Consider the following 26,066-nt stretch of genomic DNA (forward strand, 5'->3'; position numbering starts at 1 on the left):
CTTTTGGTTCATTGCAACAACTAAAGTATTTCATATATACATATAAACACAGGACTCCAGCTTTATTTTAATTTGTTTTTGCTAAGCATTTTTACTTTCCGTTCATTTTGTTCTGCAGCAACTACAAGAGGTAGGCATAAAGCATTTAAGAGCTTCTTTCCCAAGGTCCTGTTACTAGCTCAATTTAATGGGATACGATAGAGATCAATGTACTTTTTTCTGTGATCCTACTAGGTATAGCCTTGTGCAATCCAGCTGGACAATAACTATGTGACCACTGGCTTTACTAGGCCAGCATACCATGGAGTAAGAAGCCATTCATATCCAGAAGGATACTTTAAAAAAAAAAAAAAAAAAAAAAAAAAAAAAAAAGAGTTTACTGCAGAATATTCATATAGCACATACGTATCAGAACCAATTCTTTCCATTTCTATTTGTACATAGGAGCAAAATACCATTTGGCCAAGACTACAGATGTATTTTCACAGATATGCAAGTGCCATGCAAAAAATAAATTAAATTAAAGAACAGATACCAAAACATACAAGTAATAAAACTACTGAAGGTAGATTTTCTTAGAAGTATTTTTTATAAACAATTTATAATACTTTCGATCCCCCTTTCTCTTTTTGACAGTCACAGTTGCAAAGCTGTGGCTATACATCAAGGATTTCTTCTGCAGTGCCTCCGCAACGTAATCTGTAGCGTCCTGTCCTCCAGCTAATAGTAGGGTCCCACAAAGCAGACAGGAAAATATAAATTGTCATGGATTCTCTGATGAACCAAGCGACTGCATAATCAAGTTTAGAAAAACATAAAGCACCACCCTAGGAATATAAAAACAAATATTTAAGCATACTAACCATTCCAAAGGAGTTTTGAAGTAATGTGAAAGATTGGTATTACAGACAAATCTATTCTAACGCTTCGTTAGATATTATCTAACAGTTTGATATTATCAAGAGCATATTCTATTATTTAGAAACCAAGTAGTTTTTCTCGTTGAAGATATGATTACCCATATTAAACATGAGATACTTGGTAGAATGACCCAGAAGGTTCAAGAAGTGACTTGTATGCAAAGCAAAATAGTCACAATTTCAATTTATTTTCTTTTGAAGCTTTGTAAAATTGTGCTGAAAGCAGGCAAAAGGTTTATGCCACAGATCCCAGAATAGCAGCACCTGGAGAGTAGGCTACCACACATTCTCAAGGGAGTGAAATTAGAAGAACCAAGCTTTTGGCTAATTGCATAGGAAAAAAGAGATCAAAAAACATTTACAGACAGCCCTTCTGAATTTACTGTTCCTCTGAGATTTACTAGCTATATGCAGAGCTGCAAACTGAAGAGGCTTTAGAAGAAGAACAGGTACAAAGTTTTTACTGCACCATGTACATATCATGCAGTAACTACAGTAATCAGAGAAACAACTTAAACCAGTGCTCTACCTGATCGGCAGAACAAGCCTTTCCTTCTAGGAATTCTTAAAATACAAAGAGAACGTTTTTCAGTATGATGAGAATTAGTTCATAATTTGTACACGTAAGTAATTGTGGACCAGATTTAGATGGAATAGGGTAGTCACAGTAGACAGACTAGCCTGAAGAACTACAGCATCAGAAAAGCATGTATTTTTCTGATTTGTGCTATCTTTCAATATAGAAAGTTTTAAAAATGAAGACTCCCTTCTTCCAGTGACGAGGAGGTTTTATTTTTGAAATTAGATTATATCCAGTATTAAAATACAGAAGAAGTATGTTTAAGTGCACATAAACTGTACACATAAGCTTCAAGATACAAAAGAGAGAAGAACAATTGAAGATAAAAAAACAACTAAAATCCCAGAGCTGCTACTCTTGTTCTTTTTTTTTTAAAAAAAAAAAAAGCGTAGAGTTCTGGACATGCATAAATATAGCAGACTGGAAACACAAATGCAAAAATGTGAAAGGGAGACAGAAGTCAACTTGAGGAGGCTAGTTAGAAGTAAGTGCACAAAGAAAATAAGGTCACAACCAAGCACACCTTTCATGGTACTTTAAGTGAAGTTAGCAGGTAGGCAGAGTTAAAAGGATTGGACCTAGCACTTCCTCAATGATACCAAGTATCTTGCCACTGTAATCATATTTATCTGTTTGTTCAAGGAGTTGGCATTAGCAGCTTTCATAACCTCTGAGAAGAAACGTGACATACCTGAACACCTCTTAGTTGAATGTAGTCAAATATAAACCACGCCAAGCAGTGACACATAAAAAACACCATTATATCCCATCTGAACACATGATGAGCTGCCCAACCAATAACAAGACTGGCAACAAAGCACTCTGAAATTGGCTCACATATTATTGTGGCAGGTAACATATTAATTCGCAGTTTGGCCCATCTAGGAAAAACAAACAAAACAATTCAGACATGTAGTTTCTTATGACTTCTTCCCCTAACTCACCAGGTGATGAGCCATCAATCTGGTTTAACTTACACTTCCAAATTTAACGGCAAAAAAGAAAATCACCCTTTCAAAAACACTATGTAAAACATTTAAAAGGTAACCAGTTTTTTTTTGTTGCATTTTTTCTTTTTAGGTTTTTAGTCTTTAAAAACAAAAAAAAAAAAAAAAAAACCAACTACTCATGCATGAGTCTCACTTCCTTGCAAAGTCAGCACCTTTAGACATGTACCGAAACTATAGCATTCCCGACATTAACAACAAATTAATTTGAGAAAAGTATTCACTCCATTTTCAGGTTAACCTCATCAGAAACAGGTGACAGGAATGGAAGGGAGAGGAAGTAAGAATTAAAATTTTACCTGATCATTCTGGATTGAAACTGAGATATAGAATATGAACCAGAGTTTTGCATTGCAACTTGTGTGGCCATTGCAAATTTCCATCCTCTGAAAAATAAATGTGTTTTATTAATAGCATGCAAATAAGAAATGCAAAGAACAGCTACAGAACAAACATTTCAAGAATTTTATTAAGCTTTGATATTTTCTTTAGTATATATGCTACATTATTACAATTCATAAGAGCAAAAAAATTAAGAATGCTTTTACCAAATCTCTTGCTTGGAAGATAGTAAATATTTCCTGAACAATATACCTAAATTCTCTGAAACAAAAAACAACTGATGTGGGCTTGAGTATATCTCTTCAAGGATTGACAGAAAAAAGCACATGTCATAAGCACGCTTGGTGCACATACATGAAATTGACCTGACTGCCTACATATATAGCACGTAACACGTGAAAACAGTTACAAACCTTATTTCAAACAAAAGCTTGCTTCAGTGGTCTTACCGGTCAGCTATAGCTTTGGCCATAAAATAATCTTCAGCAATATATTGTGCAAAAGCTATCAATCCCCCTGCTTGGTCCAAGACATCCTTCCTCATCAAGCACGACATTCCCGTTACACACTTAAAGCCAGTTAAATTGGCTGAAATATATGACCTTGGATGTGAAGTTCCAAAATAAACCTGCAAAAAACAAGATAAGGCATTTAAGCTCTACATGTAGTTATGCCATTACTACTGACAACTCTCTCCTCTGTATGTATTTCAAGGAGAAAGAAGTGTAAACGTAGCCAATAATGATCCTATATTTGGGAAGTTCTTTACCACCCAAGTAAGAAGTCTAACTTAACACTAAATCTGGGAAATCTAATAGATATGGTCTCTATTTCTAGGGATTCAATACACAGCTTGAATTTTTATATTGAAATGCCACATTTTATTCAATACTAAATTTCTAATTTAGGCTGTTCTCAGGTAACACACATAGTAAATCTAAAACTACTAATCACTCAAATAATATATTATTTACAGCTAACAGACATACTGTCTCATTCCTCTTAGCTGGATCACTGCATACAACTTTATAGAAGCTTACTACACAGCAGTAAAGAAGCAAAGAAATTTTGTTTAATGTACCAGCAGGATGAAATAGCCAAGACACTTCAGACTGAAAAAGTTTTAAAAATACAAGGTGCAGTAACAAAGCCAGCAGTTTCCTAGAAGAAGATTGCCAAGGCTGAACATTAGCATCTTAGTGCTACTCATCCTGTTGACAGTCTTACTAATACATCAGTTTATTCAACAGAAGGCATGGTGACCTTGTGGTACACTGGAACTAGAAGCAAAAAGTTCTTCCAGGAGCATAGAAGCAATAATTGAGATGCTATTTAGCAAGCAGCAATAAGAGTTGTGTTATAGCTTCTTGCTCTCTTCTTTTAAGAAAATCAATTGACTTTGTTTCAAAAAAAAAAAATTCACTCAGGGTACACTCTTTCTACTGAATTTCTCCGCACTGTTTTCTCAGTTTTGTCTTTGACTATTAGAATAGAACCAAAATGCCTTATTTATGCCAGCTTAGAGTAAAAAGAAATTATTAAATATTTGCCTTGAGAGATGAGGAACAGACAAAACTCAATCTCCTCATTCTACTGAGAATAACTTACTGAGAATGGAGAAAGAGAAGAACACGACAGATAACATTAAGCGATATGAAGATGGTGTACAGGAATCAACTCTTCACCTTCTCTTTCTAAACAAGCACTAGGAGACATAAAATAGCCCTACAGAAGAGCAAGGTTCAGACTTCAGAAGGCTATGGTGCTTGTAATATAGATCTACAGAACTTCCTGATACAGACAGGAGATTCAAATAGATTCAAGTAAAAAATTTGTGTAAGAAAAGAGTACTTCCTGTACAGGGTGCATCTCAGCTGAAAATGGAAAGCTGAGAGAGTATTAAGAGAAAATAGAACATACACTTTGATTAGGTCCTGTTCCCAAAGGTTCTGCTTAACCTCTGGAAATAAGATAATACTGTAAAAGTATTAGTAGTATCTAAAAAAAGTAGGACTTTTCTCTAACTTATAGTCATTTTTGTTTTCCTAGTTAAAGTCAGTAAAGAAAAGCTATGAGCTCTAAGATGCCAGTAATTATTAAAATAAAATCCTGTATTTTCATCCTGCACTCTGTATAGCAAACAAGACTTGAATTGATTTCTGGAGCAACGTAGTAGAATTTCCAAACATTTACAAGCTATCCTAGACAGTCTAAAGTGTAACTGTTGCTAAAAATAAAAGAAACCTCCTTTCACTTGAAAATGCAAGAGGCACTATACAACTTCTAGTCAGCAATGTATTAAATACATACACACACACACACTGCACTGACCTGTTCCAGGGTGGCAGCAAATCCTTGTCTGTCAGCAACGTAGGGAAGACCATGGACCAATCCTACTTTCTCAGTCATTTGGTTGGCCATATCTGTCAGAGTGTCCGGTGTAACTAAGCAAGAAATAAGAAAATGACAGTTCATTGAGCAATTCCATCATTAGCAGAAGGCTACTGTATAACAGCACTGCGATTTTCATGTTACTGTCAACAGCAGGTACGGCTTTGTGCACGCAACTTCGGGGAAATAAACTGTCAGAAATTATTTTAATCATTATTACTATTTTATGATCAGCAAATAAGATAAGAACAGTATTTTCAAAAACAAGACCAATGTCCTTAAAGATTGAAAATTTTTATTCTGTGAAAATAATTCTCCAGACTTCATTTCTGTTTCTGTTCTCAGTTAAAATAATCTTTTGCAACTGCTAACCTACATGGAGTAAGGGCAAAGAAACTATCAGCATTACAATACACACCTACCTCTGATTCCACTATCACAAATCCATATTAGATCATATTTAGCAACTTCATAGCCAGGCATTAAGTTGTTAATCTTGGGGTTGATGCCAACCTTCTTACCACCTTAAAAAAAAAAAAAAGGCAAGCATCATATTCAAAATGAGGTTTTTTTGTGTGCGTGGTTTTCCTTCATTTGTTTGTTGGCTTTTTTTTTTTTTTTTTTTTTTTAAAGATTTTTTTTAATCTATCTGCAAAAAAAAAGTCTAGCTGGAAAATCAGTACATGCTTACCTTTCAATTCTACAAGTCCACCTTTATGAAAAGATTTGAGTTTTACACATTCGTTTATTTCTTTTTTTTATTTTATTTTACTACAGTTTAGTAGAGAATTAAAAAGGAAAATTATTCAAATGCTTCCTCAAAATGGTAGGTTAATAACAGAGTAGAATTACAAAGCTTTTTACTATATTTTATGAAGTAAATATTGCCTACTGCTTTTTCTTTCGAGTCCTGATTCTGATTTTTACACCCTAGGATAACCTCAGCAAAAGGGGGAGTGGAGCAGAATACAGTGACACAACTTTTTGCTCCTAACAGATATGATTCTGCTTATTACATGTCATCTAGTCCTAATTATCCTTTCCTATCACCTTCCTCCTTCTGTGCAAACAAGTAGTAAGAAACAGACTTACAGTCTCTAAGTTGATGAAAACAGATTATTTTAACACCTCAAGCTCAAATACAGCCAGAACTTTAAGTCACTTCCTGCATATTTAATTTAGTGTAGAAACAAGATTAAAACTGTTGAATTCCAGACTTAGCAGAAAAAGGGTGCAGAGGTTGAATAATTATTTTTCCTAGAGTTTGTTGTTTTTGTTTGCTTTTAAAATGAGGTCACAAATTACGAATACAAATCTAGTTCTATACTCTGCTCAAATACAGGATTAAGTCACAGAATGCATACTGGAAGAACAAGACAACTATGTCTTTCAGAACACTATTAAAGAGCTGAAAGCCTAAAAATCTTTTTATAAGTTGAAGTCCCACACTGGAGATGCACTGCTTACCTATAAACAGTCTAGCATCAACATTTGGGTATTTTCCAAGGAGCTTTTTGCAGACATCAATAGCTGGATCATCATGATCTTGTACACAGAGTAGTACTTCATACTAGTGGGGAAAAAAAAAAAAGATGCACATATTTAATATCATTATAGCCTAGGGAATAAAGCTTCACAGCATAGCAAACTGGAAAAAATGAATAGCACTGTTATAGCATTAAAAATAAAAGGGGTTGTTTTACAGCTAAATAACACCTAATGCTCCAGCAAGGACTTGCTAAAAAGAAAACAATTCCATGTCCCTGTAAACTACTACCGCAAGGAATGGTCATTTTCCTGTTATTGGGAAGAACACAAAACAGAACATTACTCAAAGAAGCTGAAGTTTCTGCTCCTGCTTCCATTCCACCCTAACCCTGCTTCCATTTCTGTTCACATATGAATCTGAAGTTAATAATCTATAAAACTACAGTACATCAAATATTAAAGGAAGGTGCTACAAGCTGTGAAAATGTTCACTTCCTTGGCAGAATATAACCCACAGTACTTTTAGGATTATGGATCTCACCTTTCAGCCAAAGCACTGTGTGCCAGAACTATGCTGGAATTTGATCTTTACCAACAGTCTGTAATACTCTGAATACTTGGACAGTAAAACAAATAAGAGACTTAAAAATGAAACTGACACAAACCAGATTCTTCTCATCTCTTTAACAAAACTCCAGATCATGTTAAGACAAACTACTGTACACCTGACTACAGCTTCCATTTCTTCATTCTGTAGATGCATAATGCAGAACACAGCAGGATGACAGCCCTTTGAGACCAATAAAAGTACACTTCATCATACAACAAAGCTAAGTGCAGGAACATAGAATGTACATTTTCCCCTCTACAGAACAAAGGTTAGAAAACCTAGCAAGAAGAAACTGTACCTGTTTCAGCAGTCAACCTACACAGCTACTAAATGAGCCACAGACACTGGGTGAAAAAGCAGCGTTTTAAGAATCACACAACTACATGTCTCAAGACTGCAAGTTTTGAAAGAGGCATTTGTTTCTTCATTAGTAATGGACTCCCTGAGTACTTCTTTCTTGACATAGCCTTCCCGTCTCCCTGATCAAATCTTGAAGCATTACAACTCAAGAGCACACCAACTCTAAGAATACAATTCAGAAAATGTAAATTTCTGATCAAAATACCTCAAAGTCATCCTTACAGGCAAAAAGTGAAACTGGGCAGCCTCATTAGAAATGATTTAATCCCATTTGATACAGGAATAATAAATAAAAAGCTGCAGTTGGTGAGCAAAACAGAACTTCATTTTCCAGGAACTATACAAGAAAAAATTATTCTCAACATCAAAGGCTGTCTGCCTATAAGCTCAATGATAGTTCTCATGTTGTTTATAAGGAACAAGTAATGTCATCCAGTACTGGATGAAATAAGTTGAATAAATACATCATTTCAAGTGGAGAAAAGGCACTGTGACACAAAAACCCAGCAAGAGCAAGTTCACTCAGAATATTGTGGAAACTTAATAACTTCTTAATGGTACTTGTAGGACTTGCTCCAATACTACAGACTACCAGACAAAAGCAGCTACGTCTCTAAGTGCAAGCATAAAGCCAATTAGCCCGAAGAGTGAGCAGTGTTTGATTCCAATCATTTTTATAAAGAAAATGGAATTTAAGTAAATTCCATATAAATTCCATACGTTCCAATAAAGAAGTATTCAGATCTTCCAACTACTACAGAAGTGACCCTTACATTGTGAGTCATGGAAATTAACAACTGAAGAGATTAGCGCTTTATTGTTGATCCACTTACTTATGTGAAACAATTATTTTTTGCTAGTAATTCATAAAAATCTTCAATCCACAGTTGGAATAACATCTCTATATCCATTCTGAAAAATTTCAATGAGTAATTGAATTTTGAATGAGTAACAGAAAACTGACATGACAGCATTTCAGCAGAAAAACTTTATTTCATGTTAAATAGCCTTTGTATGCAATAATGAACTAAAGAACAACATACATGAATAGAGCAGAGGAAATACAAAGACATTTATCTGTACAAAGACCAGAATTGGGTTAATTTAAATGTAACACAAAGGGGACGTTCCTGACAAATTTCAAAATAGTAGGTAAGAACAATAGTATTTGTAGTCAAATAATGATCATTGAGATGGTCATTATAGCTATAAAACACTTTGAGATCTTGTTGCCCTGAACTTTTTTTTTTTTTTTAATACTTAATGTTTATTGTACTTTCTGTGGAGTCAGAATGATTCCAAATCTGCATGCCTCGAGTTTTGAAAGGCCTCAAACACTACTAGAGAGGAACAATCCAATTCGTAGTCAACTGCAAGCGTTTTGGTTGGGTTTTTTTTTTTTGTTTTTTTTTTTTTTTTGTTGTTGTTGTTGTTGTTGTTGTTTGTTTTTTAAACCCTATCTGACAGAGCTTTGAAGTTACTCCTAAATAGAATACACAAAGAAAACCCACTACAGAGTTCACATGTGCTTTCGTCCTTTTTCATCCTTTTTGTGCTTTTACAAAGGAAACAGCAGTGCCGAAAGCAATTCTGAGAACTGAAGCAAAAAGTTTTTATATCAAGAATTTGAACCCAAACTACATGTGTTAGGAATAGACTGTATTCCACCATTCCACACTACCATACACCACAAAGTAAATGACGCAACAAGTCTTTCCCCTTTAAGGTCCTTAACACAAGGACAGCATCTGACACTTATCACTTACCTTACTTATCACTCTTTTAAGTCAAACAGCTTTCAAGAGCAAACATAAGCTTTTCTTAACTATTTGTTTTCCGGATATGATTAAGTGGCTTGGAGGCAGTACTTCACTGAGCCACATTTTGCTACACAGCACGTCAGTAAGAACCACCAGTAAGTTTCAGGCTATTTTCACAAAATCTGTTACAGGAATTATGAAGGGTGTTGGTCTCTTAAAAGGCAACGGTCTTTTAAAGATTGTATTCCTATAAACAAGAAAGTACTGGAGCAATGATTAAACCAATCTTAGTAAAATCAAGAGTATGCTGTCTTCAAGTCTTGGTCATGTTTCTTTATAAGCAGTTTTTTGAAGAGGAATAAATATTGTCTGGAACATACAGAACACGTAATCATGCATCTGCTGTGGAAGGAAGAACAATTCGCTATACAATCAAGTTGAGCAGTTCTAGCACAAACCACTGATTGGATTTTCAGAGGCAGAGAAGGAAAGACTGTAAATAGTATACATACTTTGGGATAATCCAGTTCAAAGAAGGTTTCTAAGTTGTTGATCAGATTAGGATCCACACCTTTCAACGGCTTTAAAAGTGAAACACCAGGAAGCTTGCTATACGGCTGTTTATCTGTGGCTTTCTTATTTAGGTGGAGGCGCCTGCAAGAAGACATAACATACGACTGTAGATGAAACAAAATATGCTAGAGAATTCCATTTAAAAATACAGTTAAAAAATAAGAAATTCAAATTTTAAAATTGTAATCAGAAATTTTCTTTCAGTTGTAGAATCAACAGCTGTTTTCAGACCTGTTGACAGCACGTCAGAGAATGCATAGCATTAGACAAGATAAATTCAATTCAATCTTATTCAACTTCTTAAATACTTCAGATAAAATTCCGAATATGATCAATTTTAAACAACGGAAGTATCACTTTCCTCAGACTATGTAGGGCAAACTTTTCTGCCTTCTTACACAGTGTTTAAAATCATTATTGTAACAGGATAATCAGAAAACATCCTCCTGTAAATAAAAAGGTAAGGTTATTTTTCCTACATCGATGTATGCAAAACTTAAAGCAAGCTGAAAGCACAAAGGGAAAAATAGGAATTAGTAAAAATAGTTCAACATCTTCAAGGAAGGGATGAAGATCAACTGAGAATGTGCCTTAGAAAGTAAAGTTACTAATCTAGTTACTCTACTAACAGAGGAGATTCCAGTAGTTCTCTACAGCATTCTGTTGAATGCTGAAATAAGACAATGACACTCTCACACGTGCCATTTCATCTGTCTCCCCAGCACACTTCTTCAAGTGAGGTTTGCAGCTGGACAGCAGAAGCACAGCACTATTTGCAGCAGCATAACCATAAGACACAAAGATGATGTCTTCGTACTGCCATCAAAACCAAGCCACTGCAGAGGTAAACTAAAATAGTCCTGACAAACAATTAATGGACAAGGAGCAGTCAGACAAAAGTGAAGAAACTGTTTAGTAGTTCTGAGAGCTATCACAAAGACCTCATTGCCAATTTGGACATCAACACAGCAGGAAACAAGGGTGTTAAGGAAGCACGAATAATGCTACTGTGAACAATGTGGGGGAGAGGGGAGGGGCAGAAAAATAAGTATGCAAATAAATAATCATTTTTAAATGGGCTGTAGCAGTGCAAATAGGGTTTGTATATTGAGAAAATCCTTGAAGAAAAGGAAAAAGTGAATGGAAAGAGAAGATGAAGAAACACAGATGAAGACGTGCAGCAGGATTGTGATAGATTACAAGCAGCAAGTGATAAACCTGCAGAATCTCGCAAGGCATTGTGTTACAAACCATGCTGACATGTAGGATTAGGCAGGTGATCGAATTACGCAAAAAAGAGCATAGACATGGTGTGAGGGATGCCTAACAAAAAATTTGCAAATGAGGCACGTAGCATTATCAGGATCTAATCAGCTATAATGCATCTCAGACCAAGAATCCTGAAAGAGTATGCCTCGGCATGGTAAGACTGACTCTAGCATGGTACCTTAAAATGCCATCTTGGGAGCTACATGTCTCATGACACTAAGGTAAGACAGCACCCTGTTAGACCCCACGGAGCAAGAGAAAACAGTAAGCCACATCATTTTACACTGATAAAGGCTATTTGCAGATTGGTGTAACCTGAGCAAGAATAAAAGAGTAACAGCTGGAAATCTATCTTCACCAGAGAAACAGCAACTACTGTGAGAAATAAGTTGCAACATCAGGGCTAACATTTAACAGGGAACTCAAAATATCAGGTTAAGTTAACATTAATATTTTTAACATATATATTCTAAGTGAAGTCACACTCTATGGAACATGCAGGGTCTACACTGTAAATGTAGGATGAAATACCAGATAGTGAAGCAATATTTTTGATCCGAACTTGTCAGTTCTGTGGTTCAGTTCTCTCAGATGGGTGTTGTGATCGTAGTGGTTTTCACCAGCACTGAGCAAGCAAGGCAGTTAGGAGTGAAAGAATAGGAATCTTCAAGGTTCATATTATGCATTATTTTGCACTGAACTTAACCCAGACTATTAAGACATTCTTGCTTAATCAATTGTTTTTTCCCTAACCCTGCCTAATGAAATAAGCTGCAAGAAAGCACTACTACATCAAGGAAACAATAAAAACTATTTAAAGTGCTATTTAAAGACACTTGCAGGTCCCAAGTGTGAAAGAACAGTAGCCAAGTTATCTACAAACAACTTCACACTGACATGTGTTAAATACATCAGCCTGCAATCATCAGGAGACAAAGCACTGAAATTCCATCTAAGCAGCCTGGTGCTGGGAATTAGTTGGGAAAGAGCAGCAGAAGGATACGTAATGGAGCCATGAGTTGTGATTCAACTCTTCTATATTGTCTAAGGAGCATCTGCAAAATCTATAGAAACTTATTTACAATTTAGATGTCTTCTCTCAGAAGTATAAATACTTCAAAAGGCAGAAATTCAGTTCAATGAGTTATGATGCCCAGTGTTACTACATGATAAATCTTTGGCAATCCGTATCAAGTTAGCCTACTAAACCTTGCCTCCCCTGCCATTCAGGTAGTTGAGTATTCCAGCAAATAGAAGAAAGCTTGCTGGAGTAGACTGCTGGGTCACAATGGTTATTAAAAGTAGTTGAAAAACAAAACATTTTATTCACTCATTTTAACCTTTCCTCGGCAGCTACTATACTTAATTCTCCTTAATAGCTGCAAGAACATTGTTCTTTACCACAGGTTTGCAACAGAAACTTTGAAATTACAAAGCAGCACTAACAAGACCCGGAAAGGACTGAAGACATCCCTTGGAGGCTGTAGTTGCACAAGCAGATGAGATGCCCCAGCAGCTCATTACTTTGGAAAGAGAATCTTTTCTCTGTCTGTAATTTCGAATTCCTACACATGTCCTCCAGTCAGTTTTCTTGGTCAACTGAGTCATTTCACAGGGATTAGTGGAGTTCAGGATCTGCTACAGAATAACATCTCTCTGATTGAAAGAGGAGAAATGAGAAGGACGATGGTTCTGCTTCTTTTGGCAGCAGAAAGGGAAAGAAGGTGAGATCACCACCACATTTTCATTCATCTATAAATGCCTTGCACTAAAACATCTCCAAAAGCAAGTATCTTCATGGACAGATTAAAATCTACAACATTCCAATTAGTGCAATAAATACCACTGAAAGAAAGATTAGAGAAGTCCAGAGAAAGTAGTGCAGGTAACTCTTAAATTCACAGAAAGGTCAGCAATCCTGGCTTTACAAAGACTAATAATTTTTAGAGTCTTGTTAGTGCTGCTTTGTAATTTCAAAGTATCCGTTGCAAGCTTGTGGTGAAGAACAATGTTCTTGTAGCTATTAAGGAGAATTAAGCACAGTAGCTGCCGAGGAAAGGTCAAAATAAAAATCCAACCGTTTTAATCTTAGTGTATAGACATTTCCATGCTAATAACAAACATGTTCCAGCACCTTGAAGCAGCAATGGCTGTACAACTATAGTTTTACAGTTCAGCAGCCAAAAACACACATTGTATTTTATAAATACAGAGCATGCAGAATTGTAATCTTATTTACAAATAAAAGCCAAATTTTATTTATCCTAGTCACTGATTCAAGACAACTGTTGGCTTTGGAGCTACATGCTCAAAATGAATGCCAGCAAAGGTGGATAGGAAGGGTCTGCTTGAACAGCTGATACAGCGCTCATCTACACCAGCAGGAGGAAAAGCATCTTTGGGTGTGCTAGCACAGACTGATGAAAAGATGTTGCAGTGACATATCTAAACTAGAATAATGCATGATCAAGTACTTTTTATACTGCTTTACACAGATTCATGAACACAACGTTCTACTGCATACTTAGAGGCCTACTACACTACTCCTTTTAGGGACCTCCTCAATTTCAGTTGGCTTTGGAAACTGCAAAACAGACCAGCACAGGTCTCCTAGCAAGTGCCCAGAATTATTCTTTAAGGCAGAATTAAACACCTGGATCCTTTTTCAACCTTTGTTGCCCAGAGTATGGTTTCATCATACAGCTGAATCATTTCAAGCATAGGCTGCTACTTGGAGGCACTCATCTTTTTCTCCATTTCTGGGATGTGCTGTTCTTCTTACAGTGGGGCTGCCATTTGTCTGATCCCACAATGACCTAGTCAAGACACTTAAACCACCACAATGTAATGTCAGTTGTAGCATCAGCATTTTGTCCATTTAACTTAGCAACTATACTTGCTGAAAGGATGAGCAGACAATCCTGTGGCATCATTAACAGCAGAGATCCCTTGGTACTCCTTAACCTCCTTGCTTCTGTCAACACCAGCCAAACAAGACACTGCGATAGTATGGATGCCCATACAATCCTGCTGTAAGTTATTTTGACTCACTTAAACAGAAAACTAATCCTGAAGTGGAAGGAAAAAAGCTAGATTGCCAAATTAATTTTGGAGCTGCTTCAGGAAGGATGCAATAAGCTCCATAGCATGTTCAGAAAGGAGCCTGCTGAGATCAGCAAAAAAAAAAAAAACAAGCTCATGCTCCTTCCTCCCTTGACTTCAGCAGGCTTCCAGAGAGCCAAGCTGCCCATGGGAGAGCAGTATGAGCACGCTCACCACAGGTCAGAGGAGGATCCATGCCAGCACAAAGCAGTGCAGGGAGCCCAGCCACTTCCTCTGGAAATGTGCACAAGGATGAGGTCATGCTGCAGTCGGTTAGTGCTCCCTCATATACCAGCTGAGGGTAAAAGACAAATCAAATACATTCCGCTGACATTCTACACAAATTTCTTCCTGTACTACACATAGCGCACAGATGAAAGGGCAAAGGTCCTTAGCATATAGCACACTGATACCATGATGGAGAGGTGCACAAAGGGGAATGAAATGGAATACTTAGAGTCAAATGATACACACACACACACACACACACAAAGCAGAAGTAAAGGACTTAAGAAAAAAAAAATGGACTGAGGTAGAACTGTGATAATTCTAGGTTTCCAGAAGGTAAATATTCTCAGAAAATAAACATTAATCTGCATTTCCAATTATGGAAGCAGTAGTTCAGTTAGTAGAGATAAATACAACCACACAAGGCAGAATAAAAATCTTACTTAGTGCAATTTGTTTAACTTTAAACCTTCAAACACAAATGAAATGCTATAAGAAGTATTTTTTGAACAGCTGGACACGTTATAGCAAAAGTCACACCACATTCAGCGTAAGCAATCCGTAATGCGTTTTCTCACAGGTGGATTTTGTGTCACTGGCTTTGATTTTAAACTCCATGTTCAGAAAAAAAAAAAAAGAAAAAAAAAAAGATGAATGCCATATCTTTTAGAAAGAAATGAGCAAAACTTCAGATATCAACCTCAAATCTCTAGCAAACTGCCCCTTTCTCAAAATTTAGAAGTTCTTCCCCCATTCCCCTTCTTATCCCCATGCCCACAAGATAAAAGGGAAACAAACAGACTCAACTCCCATACAATAGACTGCAGTTAAACCTGAAGTAATGGGAATCCTTTTACAGCCCAAATCCTGGGTAGTCAGTGTACAGTGCACGTGAAGTCTACTCTGGCATGTGCTTAACAAAAACACAGCACTATGTCTTCATCACAGCCGTTTCTGGAACACAGTAAGTACTGAAATGAACACAGAGCATTCTCTTAAAGACTGTCTGCAGGCTGCCATCAAAACAGCAATTCTTGCCCTGTTTCTGCTCTCCCACACCCTTCAGCCTACTGGTGGTAATAAAGCAGTCAGGGCCACAAGATAAATTGGATCAGCCTGCTGATCAAACAGAACTATCCCACAAAAAATCTGAGTCTGAGTCACCATGTAGCCACATGCTCACTGAAGGCAGATTAGAAAAGCAGAAATGTTTAGAAAGGTGTAGGAGTAGAAGGGGATTTAGGTTATCCCTTTGAGCAGCAAATTAAGAGCCAGTGGAACATAGAAATAGAAACATTTTTTGATGCAGGCTGCTTGCAACGAGTCTCACGCAATTTCAGAGCTGCATGCAATGCAATTTGCGTTTTATTTATGAGAGCATCTCCAGTGGACGGCAACAACTCCAGGCCTGATAAAGCAACCAAAGCAGTCAGCTACTACAGCAGAATCAAACCCACAAAGCTAAGGATGAAATCTTCTAATACAAAGAAGATCTGTACTGTATAGTTATTCAGTTTGCTTTTCTGACTTTGCCATTCTGTAGGTAGAACATAACTCTTTACTGCTCATTTCATAAGGTACAAGTTTAAACAAAAACTTCATTTGCTAAATATTAGATCACATGCTTCCTACAGACCCAAGCTGCTTCCTATTGCTCCCACTGCACAAATAGATCCCTGTTGCACAATCTTTCACAGCCCCTTTTCCCTGAAAGTTTCAGCAAGAAAAAAAAAAAAAAAAAAAAGCACTGATGACTCAACACCTACATGAACAAATACAAAAATATCATGTCAATCCTTTTTCCTTCATTTTCACAGATGAGGTCCGGCAAAAGCTACATGCCTTGTCTGGACCATAGAAATATCAGCAAGGCAGTGACACTGCTCTTACTGCAAGTCTCTTATGAGACCTTGAAGAATTTCCAATAGAGAACACGAGGAAGCAATCACAAGCAAAAGAAAGCAACTATAGAAACCTTCCAAAGAAAGTACTGGAGTAACTTCTGTACTCAACACAACATTAGAGGTTTCAGAAAAGCTTTCTTTCTTTCCAGTAGATACAAACCAGAATATCCAGCTTGGTAAATTTCATCTCCTCTCTTCGAAAATAATAAACTGAAAACTGCCAAAGTACGGACAACACTGGGGACATAGATGCTCAATAGAAACATTTATCTTCCTTCACTACTATACAGTCTACACAAGAGCACTGCAGGCATAGTGTTTTATGGAACATCCACATTTCATCTCACCTTTAAAACTGTCTGAAAGGAAGGATGAGTATCTTAATTTTGAGAAACTCCATCAGCCTGAAAATCCAGCCTGTTTCCCCATGCCTGTAAGGATGGAGACAGGGAGGATTTCTCACTTTCAAGATGCTGCTGCTGCTATTAACATTTGACAGTTCACAATGCATATCCCTGTGAAGAATAGCCTGAAAGCTTTTCACTTCACCCACAGCCTTATTCTAGCAAACCATGCAAGAAAAACATGTGCTGTTTTAGGCTAAAAAATAAAGTGCTTGGAAGCTTTCCTCTAACAGCTCTGTACACTGTCTCAGTATCATGGATGCTTTACATCGAGAAAGATGTATGTGTAGTCAGAGAAATACTTCTTCTGCTTTAAAATAAAGTGTAGCATGCTATCATTATTAAACCATAGCAACAATCACCTCAGAATTCATTACTAAACGGATAAACTGAACTAGTATCTCAGAACAAGCACTTAAAGGATACTCACAGCCACCATAAGAATTAATGTTTATATTCACTTGAACAGGGCCCTCTCTGTGGATTACAGTGCTGATAATGCTGAGACAAACCTAATCAAGGGGTCAGAAAAAAAACAACCAACAAAACAGACTTTGGTTTTCAAGGAGGCATTTCTGAAGAGGGGAATGATCATTGGTCTAGAATAAAGGCTAAAGCAACTACCAAAATAAACTGGCAACACAGATGAGCTGTTAGTTATCCGGCTGTTTTAATAAGATCACTCCATTTGAATCACGCGTGAAGTTGTCAGACTGCTTCGAGAAACACAGTTTCAAAGCAACAAGTCACAGGCAGTACTTCCAAGACAGTCTCAGCCTACCACGTAGTACAATACTCCACTTTGGTTTTCTTTGTCTACAATTGCAGAGGTATTTTATCCTACCTGATCAGAAGACAGTGTAAAACTCATTTTACATGTGCTACAACCTCACTGTGACCCAAGGTACGAATTTACCAAGGCCAAATATGGGAAGGAACAAACTAGTGTAGACATTTATCAACTACTGCAGTATACTTCAGAAATGCAAACTATTCACCTAGCAAGAATTAAAGGTTTTTATCTATTCTAAAACACAAAATCCTTTAAGCCACAGCCCTTTGTAGAATGCAAGACATTGATAGGTACATCAAAACAAAAAAACTTCTTTCAATTAAAAAAATTAAAATCCCAATGACCTTGCACACTTCAGCAGTTCCCAGGGAAGGATGATATGAGGACTAAAGAGTGCTTTAGTAAACCAGTAAAACTAGTCACATACTTAGCATGCCACATACGAGTTCTGACAAAGTCCACAAATTCATTCCTAAAGTCACGTAGCATTGTCTACCACCCTCTACCTAAACATCTCCACTAATCTAGAGTAACCAGACGTTTACAGGAGTATTTAGTTTACATAAAGCCTCAGCTTCTTAACTTCATTAAAGTCTTCAACCATTACACAAGCAGACAAACAAAGCACATTCTTCCTCATCTCACTTCTCAGCTTCCTCCTCTGCAGCTAGCATTTAAGGCTGAAATGCCTCTTTGCTTGAAAACCTCCACTACTTCTAGTAACACAATCTATTTCACTTCAAGAGCTTCCTTCATTGTAGTCATCTGCTTTACCTGCTCCAAATCTTGTAGTCTTTCATCTTTCTGCACAAGTTATTCATCAGGAAGGCATGGTTTGTTCTTACAGCCTACTTGTCACATTCACTGCACCATCTCCCATTCTCTCTCAAGACAACATGTCCAATCTGAGAATAGTATCCTCAATTCTTTACCTTTGAAAATGAGCTAGGATAAATCTAATCTGGGCCTCTACCAAATTACTCATGCTAAGAGCCTGTAATATCACACTCTCCCTCAATGTTTGCCATCTGTATCTTATCCTCCTGGCTCACAACAAAAGAAAAGAAGAAAACACAAAACAAAAACCAGCCTTCTCATTGCCTCCGACACAAATGTTTTGTTCTCACATTATTACCACTCAGATTTCTGGTTTCGAGCTGTTTCGCTTTCCCTCAGTGTTAATCTTCTAACACAAAAAGTTATTCAAACACAGTCTTACTACATACAACTCAAAAATTAACTCTTAACTTCTCCAGGTCAGGTACTTACATGTACTAATAAGATTCCCCCTAAGATTAATCCAGGCTGTACAGTCCCAGCTCTCTCAGCCTCTCCTTGCACATCAGATTCTGCACAGCCCTGACAGCATCCTTCTGGCTCTCAGCCAGACTTACTCCACCATGTCTCATATCAAAGCAGCCCAAAACTGTACGTTGCACACCACACACAGACTCAGTGGTACTGAGTAGAGGGGAAGGATCAAGTTTCTTAACCGGTCAGAAATGCAGCCCAGAATGCTGTTAGCCTTCTTTGCTACCACAGGTGCATCACTGCTCAGGGTCAATCTGCTGTCCTCCAGCACCTCCAGCTCCTTTTCTGCAAAGTTGCTTTCCAATGGTCAGTCCCCAGCCAGAGCAGATGCATGCAGCTATCCCTTGCCATTTTCCTTGGCTGGACTTCACGAGATTCCTGTCAGCACACTTCTCCAGCCTGTCCAGGTTCCTCTGTATGGCAGCCACGCCTCCCAGCTCTGTATCATCAACAAATCATTAATAAAGATGTCAAAAACCATTGACTTTTTGCATCTCAGTTTTGAAGACTTCTGGTGGTTCCCATGCTTTATCACAACAAGAAGCTATTGTTTTCTCTAACTGTGCACTGTGCATAGAGCCATCAGCATTAGGTTAGCCCTGCTTAGAGCAGAGGGTTGGAACAGAGCCTTCAAATGGTATTTCCAGCCTAAAACACTAGCTTCCTACTCTGTGCTGAAAACTGACCCTCAACTTGGCATCCAAGTTTTGTGCTTGCTTTTTGGCATTCAACACATTCGTGCTTGCCCATACTTTTTGATTCTCCCACTCCTCCCTAGTAATTGTACTTGACTTGCTACCTTTGCTTTGCTCCCTTCAATTTCTCTCTGCCACAATGCTGTCACTCACTGAGAAAAAGCAATCCAACAATTTATAAGGATGTGGTACTTGCAGCCAATATCTGTAGGATTCTGCATGAAGTAGGGTCCATCATCAATGCAGAGATAGAGGAGATGGTGGTGCTGAGAGAACAGAAAGACAGAAGTGTTACCAAGATCAAAGAAAAGCCTCAGGTAACTTTTCATTCCCCTCTAGCATCCCAGTTTGCAGTCAAAAAATGCAAGTCCTTTTTTCGCTTGTTTCTAATCCTCTACAAATTATTGCTGAAACATTCCTAGCAGAGGTCACAAGCTTGCTCTATTCCCTTTTCCACACAGATAAAATCACAGATAACAACCCAATGTTAAATTCAGTGTTTTACATCAAGTTTGTCATCAGCTATGCAACAGGAAAAACTGTTCACTTGCATGAAAAATTTCAGCTTAGATAGTAAAAGTTCAGTAAAGACTTGACCGAGGAATGAAGAAAAACAAACTCAAGAACAGACAGAGCATTCTGCATCTGCTAGAAGTCTTTCAGTCATTTCCTGGAGAAGCTCCAGTACAACCACATTTCTCAGTTCTCTGCTTTGATTGTCATCAAGAGGGAAGGATACCTCTAACTTCAGAAAAAGGCATTGAAATCATCTCCATGGAAGTTCATCTACATCTTAGCTCACTGATGCCCCAGAATACTTGATAGCACATAGACTGCCTCCCTTGGTAGCTGCCTCTGAAGCACTTTCACAAACCAAAGCAATCACACACCCGAGATGGCAAAGTGAGTAACTACAGCCCTTAACAGACAATTTGGTCAGTCTACTGCCAGAAAGCGGCAGTGCAAAAACAAGACAGCCCAAACACAGAAACAGCTACAGCAACAGGCAAAAAGTCAGAAGAACAAGATCAAAGACAAGCAGAGATATCAGAGAAGAGCAGAGTAAGACTGGACACAAGTCACAGACCAAGCAGCAAGGGACAGACTAACTGAAGGCACTGAGACAGTAGAACACGGACAAAAAAAAAAACCCTTTTCTTCAGAAGGAAAGGTGGCAACTGCTATACAGTAATATAGTATTACCCCAAAGATCAAAACAACTCAAAAAGCAGGTGTCAAACAGAGCTTTGCTGGTGTCTGTTTAGAACCCATGTTTTAGAAAGCTTTTCAAAGTTGCATAAGTTCTTCAGTAAACTTGAGTTTTCTGAATCTTTGCAAACCAAATTTCATCCTTGCATGCTTATGCATTATGCTAATGGTATTATATATGCTTTCACTTGCATGTAGGAGCTTTCTTTGGTAAGTTTCTGGAAGTCTTGGATTACGCCAGTAGACAAGGCACAATGTGTCTAATTACATCTAGATGCAGAACGATTAAAGAATTAATTTTTCATTGACTACTGTTTAACGTCCATACACTTAAATTATTTTTAAAAACTAGGAACAGCAATATGGTCATTAATTCCATGTATGACACTACCCTTCCACTTACAGCTGGGAAGCAAGCAAGGACAATGAGCAACATCAGTACCAACTGGCTGGCTATGGCTCGCTTTAAAAGAAAAAAAAGCTCTGCAATTACAATTGTTACTGGCAACAGATACAAGAACAATGGAGACTCAAAACCGAAACATGACTCCAAGAGTCTCATTTTGTGGACGAGGAAAACACAGCAGGAAGTTGCAAGCACGTTAAGAAACTCACCAAGCATTTATTAGGAACTCTCTGACACTGGCAAAGTTCAATGTAGTTCAGAGATGCCACGCAGAACACAACTTCCCAAACTTACAACACCCTATCCTCTGTCCTCAGACCTAGAATGTATTTGCTATGTACACCCCTTGTGTGGGATACGAGCTGGAATAATCAATTTGAGTTTCTAGAGAAGTATAAAACACAGGCTTTCCTTCATTTTTAGACTAAAGTCAGAAGACTTTAGTAGGTAAACATATCAGATTACACTTAAGTAAGGCTTTTTCTAGCTTCTGTGGGCTTTGTTTGCCAGCTTTATTTTAGGAAGGGACATAGAATGTTCAGAAAACACCTATCATTATTAAACCAGAACTATCTATTTTCAAATACTGTTAAAGCAGCAAACCCACTGCCATAGAATTTGAAAGTCAGTTGTTCAGAAACACAATGTGTTAGAGTGCCATTAGCCCTGAGAAAGCAGCTTTAGTTGTTTACTTTTTCCCCCTGATTTAAGAAGGCATCTGTTCCATTCTGTGCATATCTTCAGAGTAGAAGTTATTTAGGAATCATTAGTTTAACATTAGTTTAGATTAACAGAATGCTAAAATATCAAAACTTACTCCCTAGTCTCCTGACTAGTGCTGTAAATCCTTTCCTTATTTGCACATCATTCACACTGCCTTCCCTTTTATTTTCGTTCTGAAAGTCCATTTTAGCTGTCCATGCAATCACATAGCTTCAGATGGTTTGAGAATTAGTATACCCAGCAACATCCAACACTAAACTCCTGCAGGATCAGTCAATGTTCAAATTCAATTCAAGCAGCTATATGCACACAAGGGTCCTTGCTCACAGACTTGCGTAGGGTATAAAGGAAAGCAACACAAACAGGTCAGAAACCATTGCCTTATTACACAGAGTAAATGTATGCAAACTGCCCTTTACCTAATTACTAGCAATAAAAAGATGCATTAGGCCTATGTTAATTTCTTTTACTTCACTGACTCGGTATTACACAGAGAGCAACAAACTTAGCCTGGTTTCAAATCAGGCACTTCAGACAATTTGTAGAATGCCCTTTGACTTAGCAGTATGACTATCTGAATCTCCTTGTTTAACCCACCTGCTCATTTTGAAGGAAAGTGAAATTTACCAAACCCACTGTATTTTTCATAAATCAAAAACATTCACAGTGGGAAAATGTGGTAGGGGAGAAAAGTGTGAAGAAGCAGATTACGCTTTAGCAAATGCGACACAGGAGAATGCACAGCAGACAGTTTCTCAACTGGCATTTCTCAACCTTAGATATCCAAAACCTACATCTTTTTAAAGCAATTATAATGCAAACCAACACGACTGAAATGCTCTTTAACCTTGCAACTGCTGACAGCGTTTCAAAACAAGTTTACTTTCTCGAACATGTATAATCCCATCTATCTACTTAATTCACACGTTCTCACTATTATTACTTTAAAATCAAACACCCAGAATTTCAGAAGAGAACCACAGGATGAGGATTACATGGTGTAAGCTTTGTGGAAAAGTTTTAACATTGTTTTATTCCAACAGCACAGTTCAGTCCCTGCAACCCACCAGTTAAATGCTGCTAGACACAGTGGGCTGAGAACAGTCCTTAGTCCAATCACTTACCAAACATTGAACCAACATTATCACACAACATGAGAAATGGGAGGACTAATTAGTTTCATCTTTCTTCTTTGCTGTTTGTAGTTGGCGTAGTTTAAGTAGCTTTCAGTATGCGGTAAACATGACAGAATTCTACTGCCATGTTACATCCTTTCACTGTGATCAAAAGGAGTTTCCATGTATCAGAGAAGACCCCCTGACACCTCAGTGACCTTGGGAAGGGTGCAGCATGCTCTAACAAACATCCAACACACAACAGAGGGGCATGAGTAACTGTGCTTAACCAACAGCACTTCCAGGCCACAGCACTAGTCATGATTGTTTTTTGGGGTCCTTCCCTTGTAAACATCCACCAGCAGCTGTATTCATCCTAGCAGCTCCAGCATCACCACAGGCACTGCAAGTATACCTCCCTGGGATGTCTGCTGTAAGTGCCCAGAACTTCTCCAATTTCAGCACAAGTAAAGGACAGTTGAGTGGTCACCCTTTGGGGAGCAGCACTCCTGTTTCTATATACCTATCCAATAACTGCTGCAGCTCCTCCACCCAGCCTCAGCAACATGGCACAGCTTGTAGCTTGGTTACTTCAGTGCTACTAGCTGTTCAGCCTTGACCAAGGGCCACCCTTCTGCACCGAACACTAAAAAGCCATGTTACTGACCCACCTCATGGGCAGAGATGGTCAGCTCCTATCTTTGTATCTTCTGAGCTGGTCTCAGGAACCCTGCTGCAGGCACATTCTCTTCTAGGGGTAGCACAAACTGGAGTGAGTCTGCCTCCATTCTTACTGATCATCTGTCCCGCTGGCAAGTTTCCAGCTTGTTATCACGCTGCCGTCCTATAAGCAAACCGCAGGCACACCACAAACTCTCAGTAACAAAAACCTACGGCTCTGTTCACATGTCATTGCCAGTTCATTTACAGCAGTTTTAAGCTACACCAGGCCTGCCTGCTGCCTGCCTTGTCCAGCAGCTACTGGAAGAGACAACAGTCCCAATTTCAGCAATTCTACTTGAAGTTATTGTCAGTTAACAGGAAGTTGCTGATTTGGATACTGAAGTAAGGCAGAATGCAACCAAACTTCCAGGGTAGTTTTTTTTACACCCTTCCCCACACTCAACTTCAGACAGATAAAGATCATCCCCAATCTCCTCGTATCCCTGCATCTTACACTCAGATGACGCAGGACATCAGTGCATAATTATTTTCCGCCGCACCTTACTTATATTTGGAGCTCTTTAACTATTCCTCTGGCAGGTGCACCTGCTTTGGTGTGACTCACCTACAGGCTGCAAACCCTCTGAATTGCAGAGGCTCAGGGTGTCCGCACCCAACCAGGGCTTGCCACAGCTCCCCATGGCACACCCTCAGTCCATCTAGAGGTGTCCCTGCACTGCTCCATACCCTCTCTCTGTACCTAGGGTGTACAGCACAAGCTGCCAAAAACAACTCCTTCCCTATGGTCCTCTGTTCGTTCTCTCTTGTTTATCCTCTCACGTGCCTTCTCCTATGTCACCATTTGGGCCTCCTGTCCCTCACAGCTGCCACCACTCTTTCTTAAATATTTATCAGCAGCAGCAGCAGCACATGCACTTACCAGGGAAGCTGAAGTTCTGGCACGCAAGGGGCTGTTTGCCTGAGAGCTGCCCAGAGCCAGCTGTGCCTTTGGTATCCCACAGCCTCTTCCCAGGGCAGCCCTACAACACATGGTACCGAAACACCGCTATTCGTGCCCAGCACAACCTATATGCTTGTTTTCAAGAAAAAAAATTTAGGCACCTGAGTAAATATAAGACCCAGATGCAACCCAACCACAGTGTGAAAAAATGATCAGACCTTTCACGGTATTCTTCGTGAGAAAAAGAAGAGCAGAACAATCATACTCAAGGACAGCACAGGTACGCCTAGCATGTGTGGAGGCAAGAGGAGCTCTGTCTTCAACAAGGGCAGGCACTTATCACAGGTACCTATCGCTGCATGCAACAGCAAGAAAGGAAGGCAAACAGAAACCCGGGTATTCTCTGACACCTATGGTGGTGCAACAGTGTCCTCCTATTGACGACAGAGTAAAGCCAAGGCCTACCGGAGAAAGGAGCACGTTCCAGTCCCTTCCCACAGAGCCCGGACAGCCCCTCCGCGGGCGCACACAGAAACCTGCTTTGTGTGTCCGCCATTGGAGCGAACACCCCTCAGCGCAAGGTAAAGCGCCCCAACAGCCAGTGCCTCAGGCAGCCCCTGACACACGCACACACACGCGCGCACGCTGTTTTCTTACTAGTATCGTCACCACGCATTAAGTCATCCCTTCACAGAGTTGTGCACCGAAAAGAAAAGCAGCCCGCGCTCCGCAACCCGCACAGCGCTGTTAACCGGGCTGCTTCGCGCCGCGCCGGCAGCACCGCGGCAACGCACGGCGGAACGCCGCCTCCCGCAGCGCAGCGCGCCCCGGCCCTCCCCGCACAGCCGCATCCCGCAGGTGCACGGCGGAGCCCCGAGCCCTGCAACCGCGCGCTTACGTGTAGATGATGGACATGAAGTGCATGAGCCAGAGCACGACAAAGAGGATCAGACCGAAGATGGCGAGTCCCTCCAGGGCCAGCGCCAGCACCGCCATCCTCGAGGCGCGGCAGCTGCGGAGCCGCGAAGGGAGAGGAGGGACGAGGAACGGAGGGACGCGTCACCCCGGCCCGGCAGCGACCGTGCCTGCCGCACTACGGAGCGCGGCGCGGTCCGGCCTGCCCCCGCCTTTCTGCCAGGCGCGGGCCCCGCCTGCCGCGGGGCGGAGGGCGGTTGTGACCGTTACGGCACCGCCCCGCGCCTGCGCGACCTTGGGGGCGTCCCCGGCCGTGATTTGCGGGCTGCACCGCTCC

General features: G+C 39.3%; 1 protein-coding gene across 1 annotated transcript; it reads right to left on the bottom strand.

The window, feature by feature from the left end:
- Positions 1 to 656: 656 nt before the first annotated feature.
- UGCG (UDP-glucose ceramide glucosyltransferase) lies at positions 657 to 25,810 on the bottom strand (the record flags this gene model as incomplete). Its single annotated transcript, XM_079548449.1, has 9 exons — positions 657 to 827; positions 2,192 to 2,381; positions 2,807 to 2,893; positions 3,299 to 3,477; positions 5,181 to 5,293; positions 5,663 to 5,764; positions 6,708 to 6,810; positions 9,971 to 10,112; positions 25,713 to 25,810. 9 exons carry the CDS (start codon positions 25,808 to 25,810, stop codon positions 657 to 659), a joined length of 1,185 nt encoding a protein of 394 aa, XP_079404575.1.
- Between the last annotated feature and the right edge of the window lie 256 nt (positions 25,811 to 26,066).

Source organism: Tetrao urogallus (assembly GCF_951394365.1).
Source record: "Tetrao urogallus genome assembly, chromosome: Z".
NCBI classification, from domain to species: Eukaryota; Metazoa; Chordata; class Aves; order Galliformes; family Phasianidae; genus Tetrao; species Tetrao urogallus.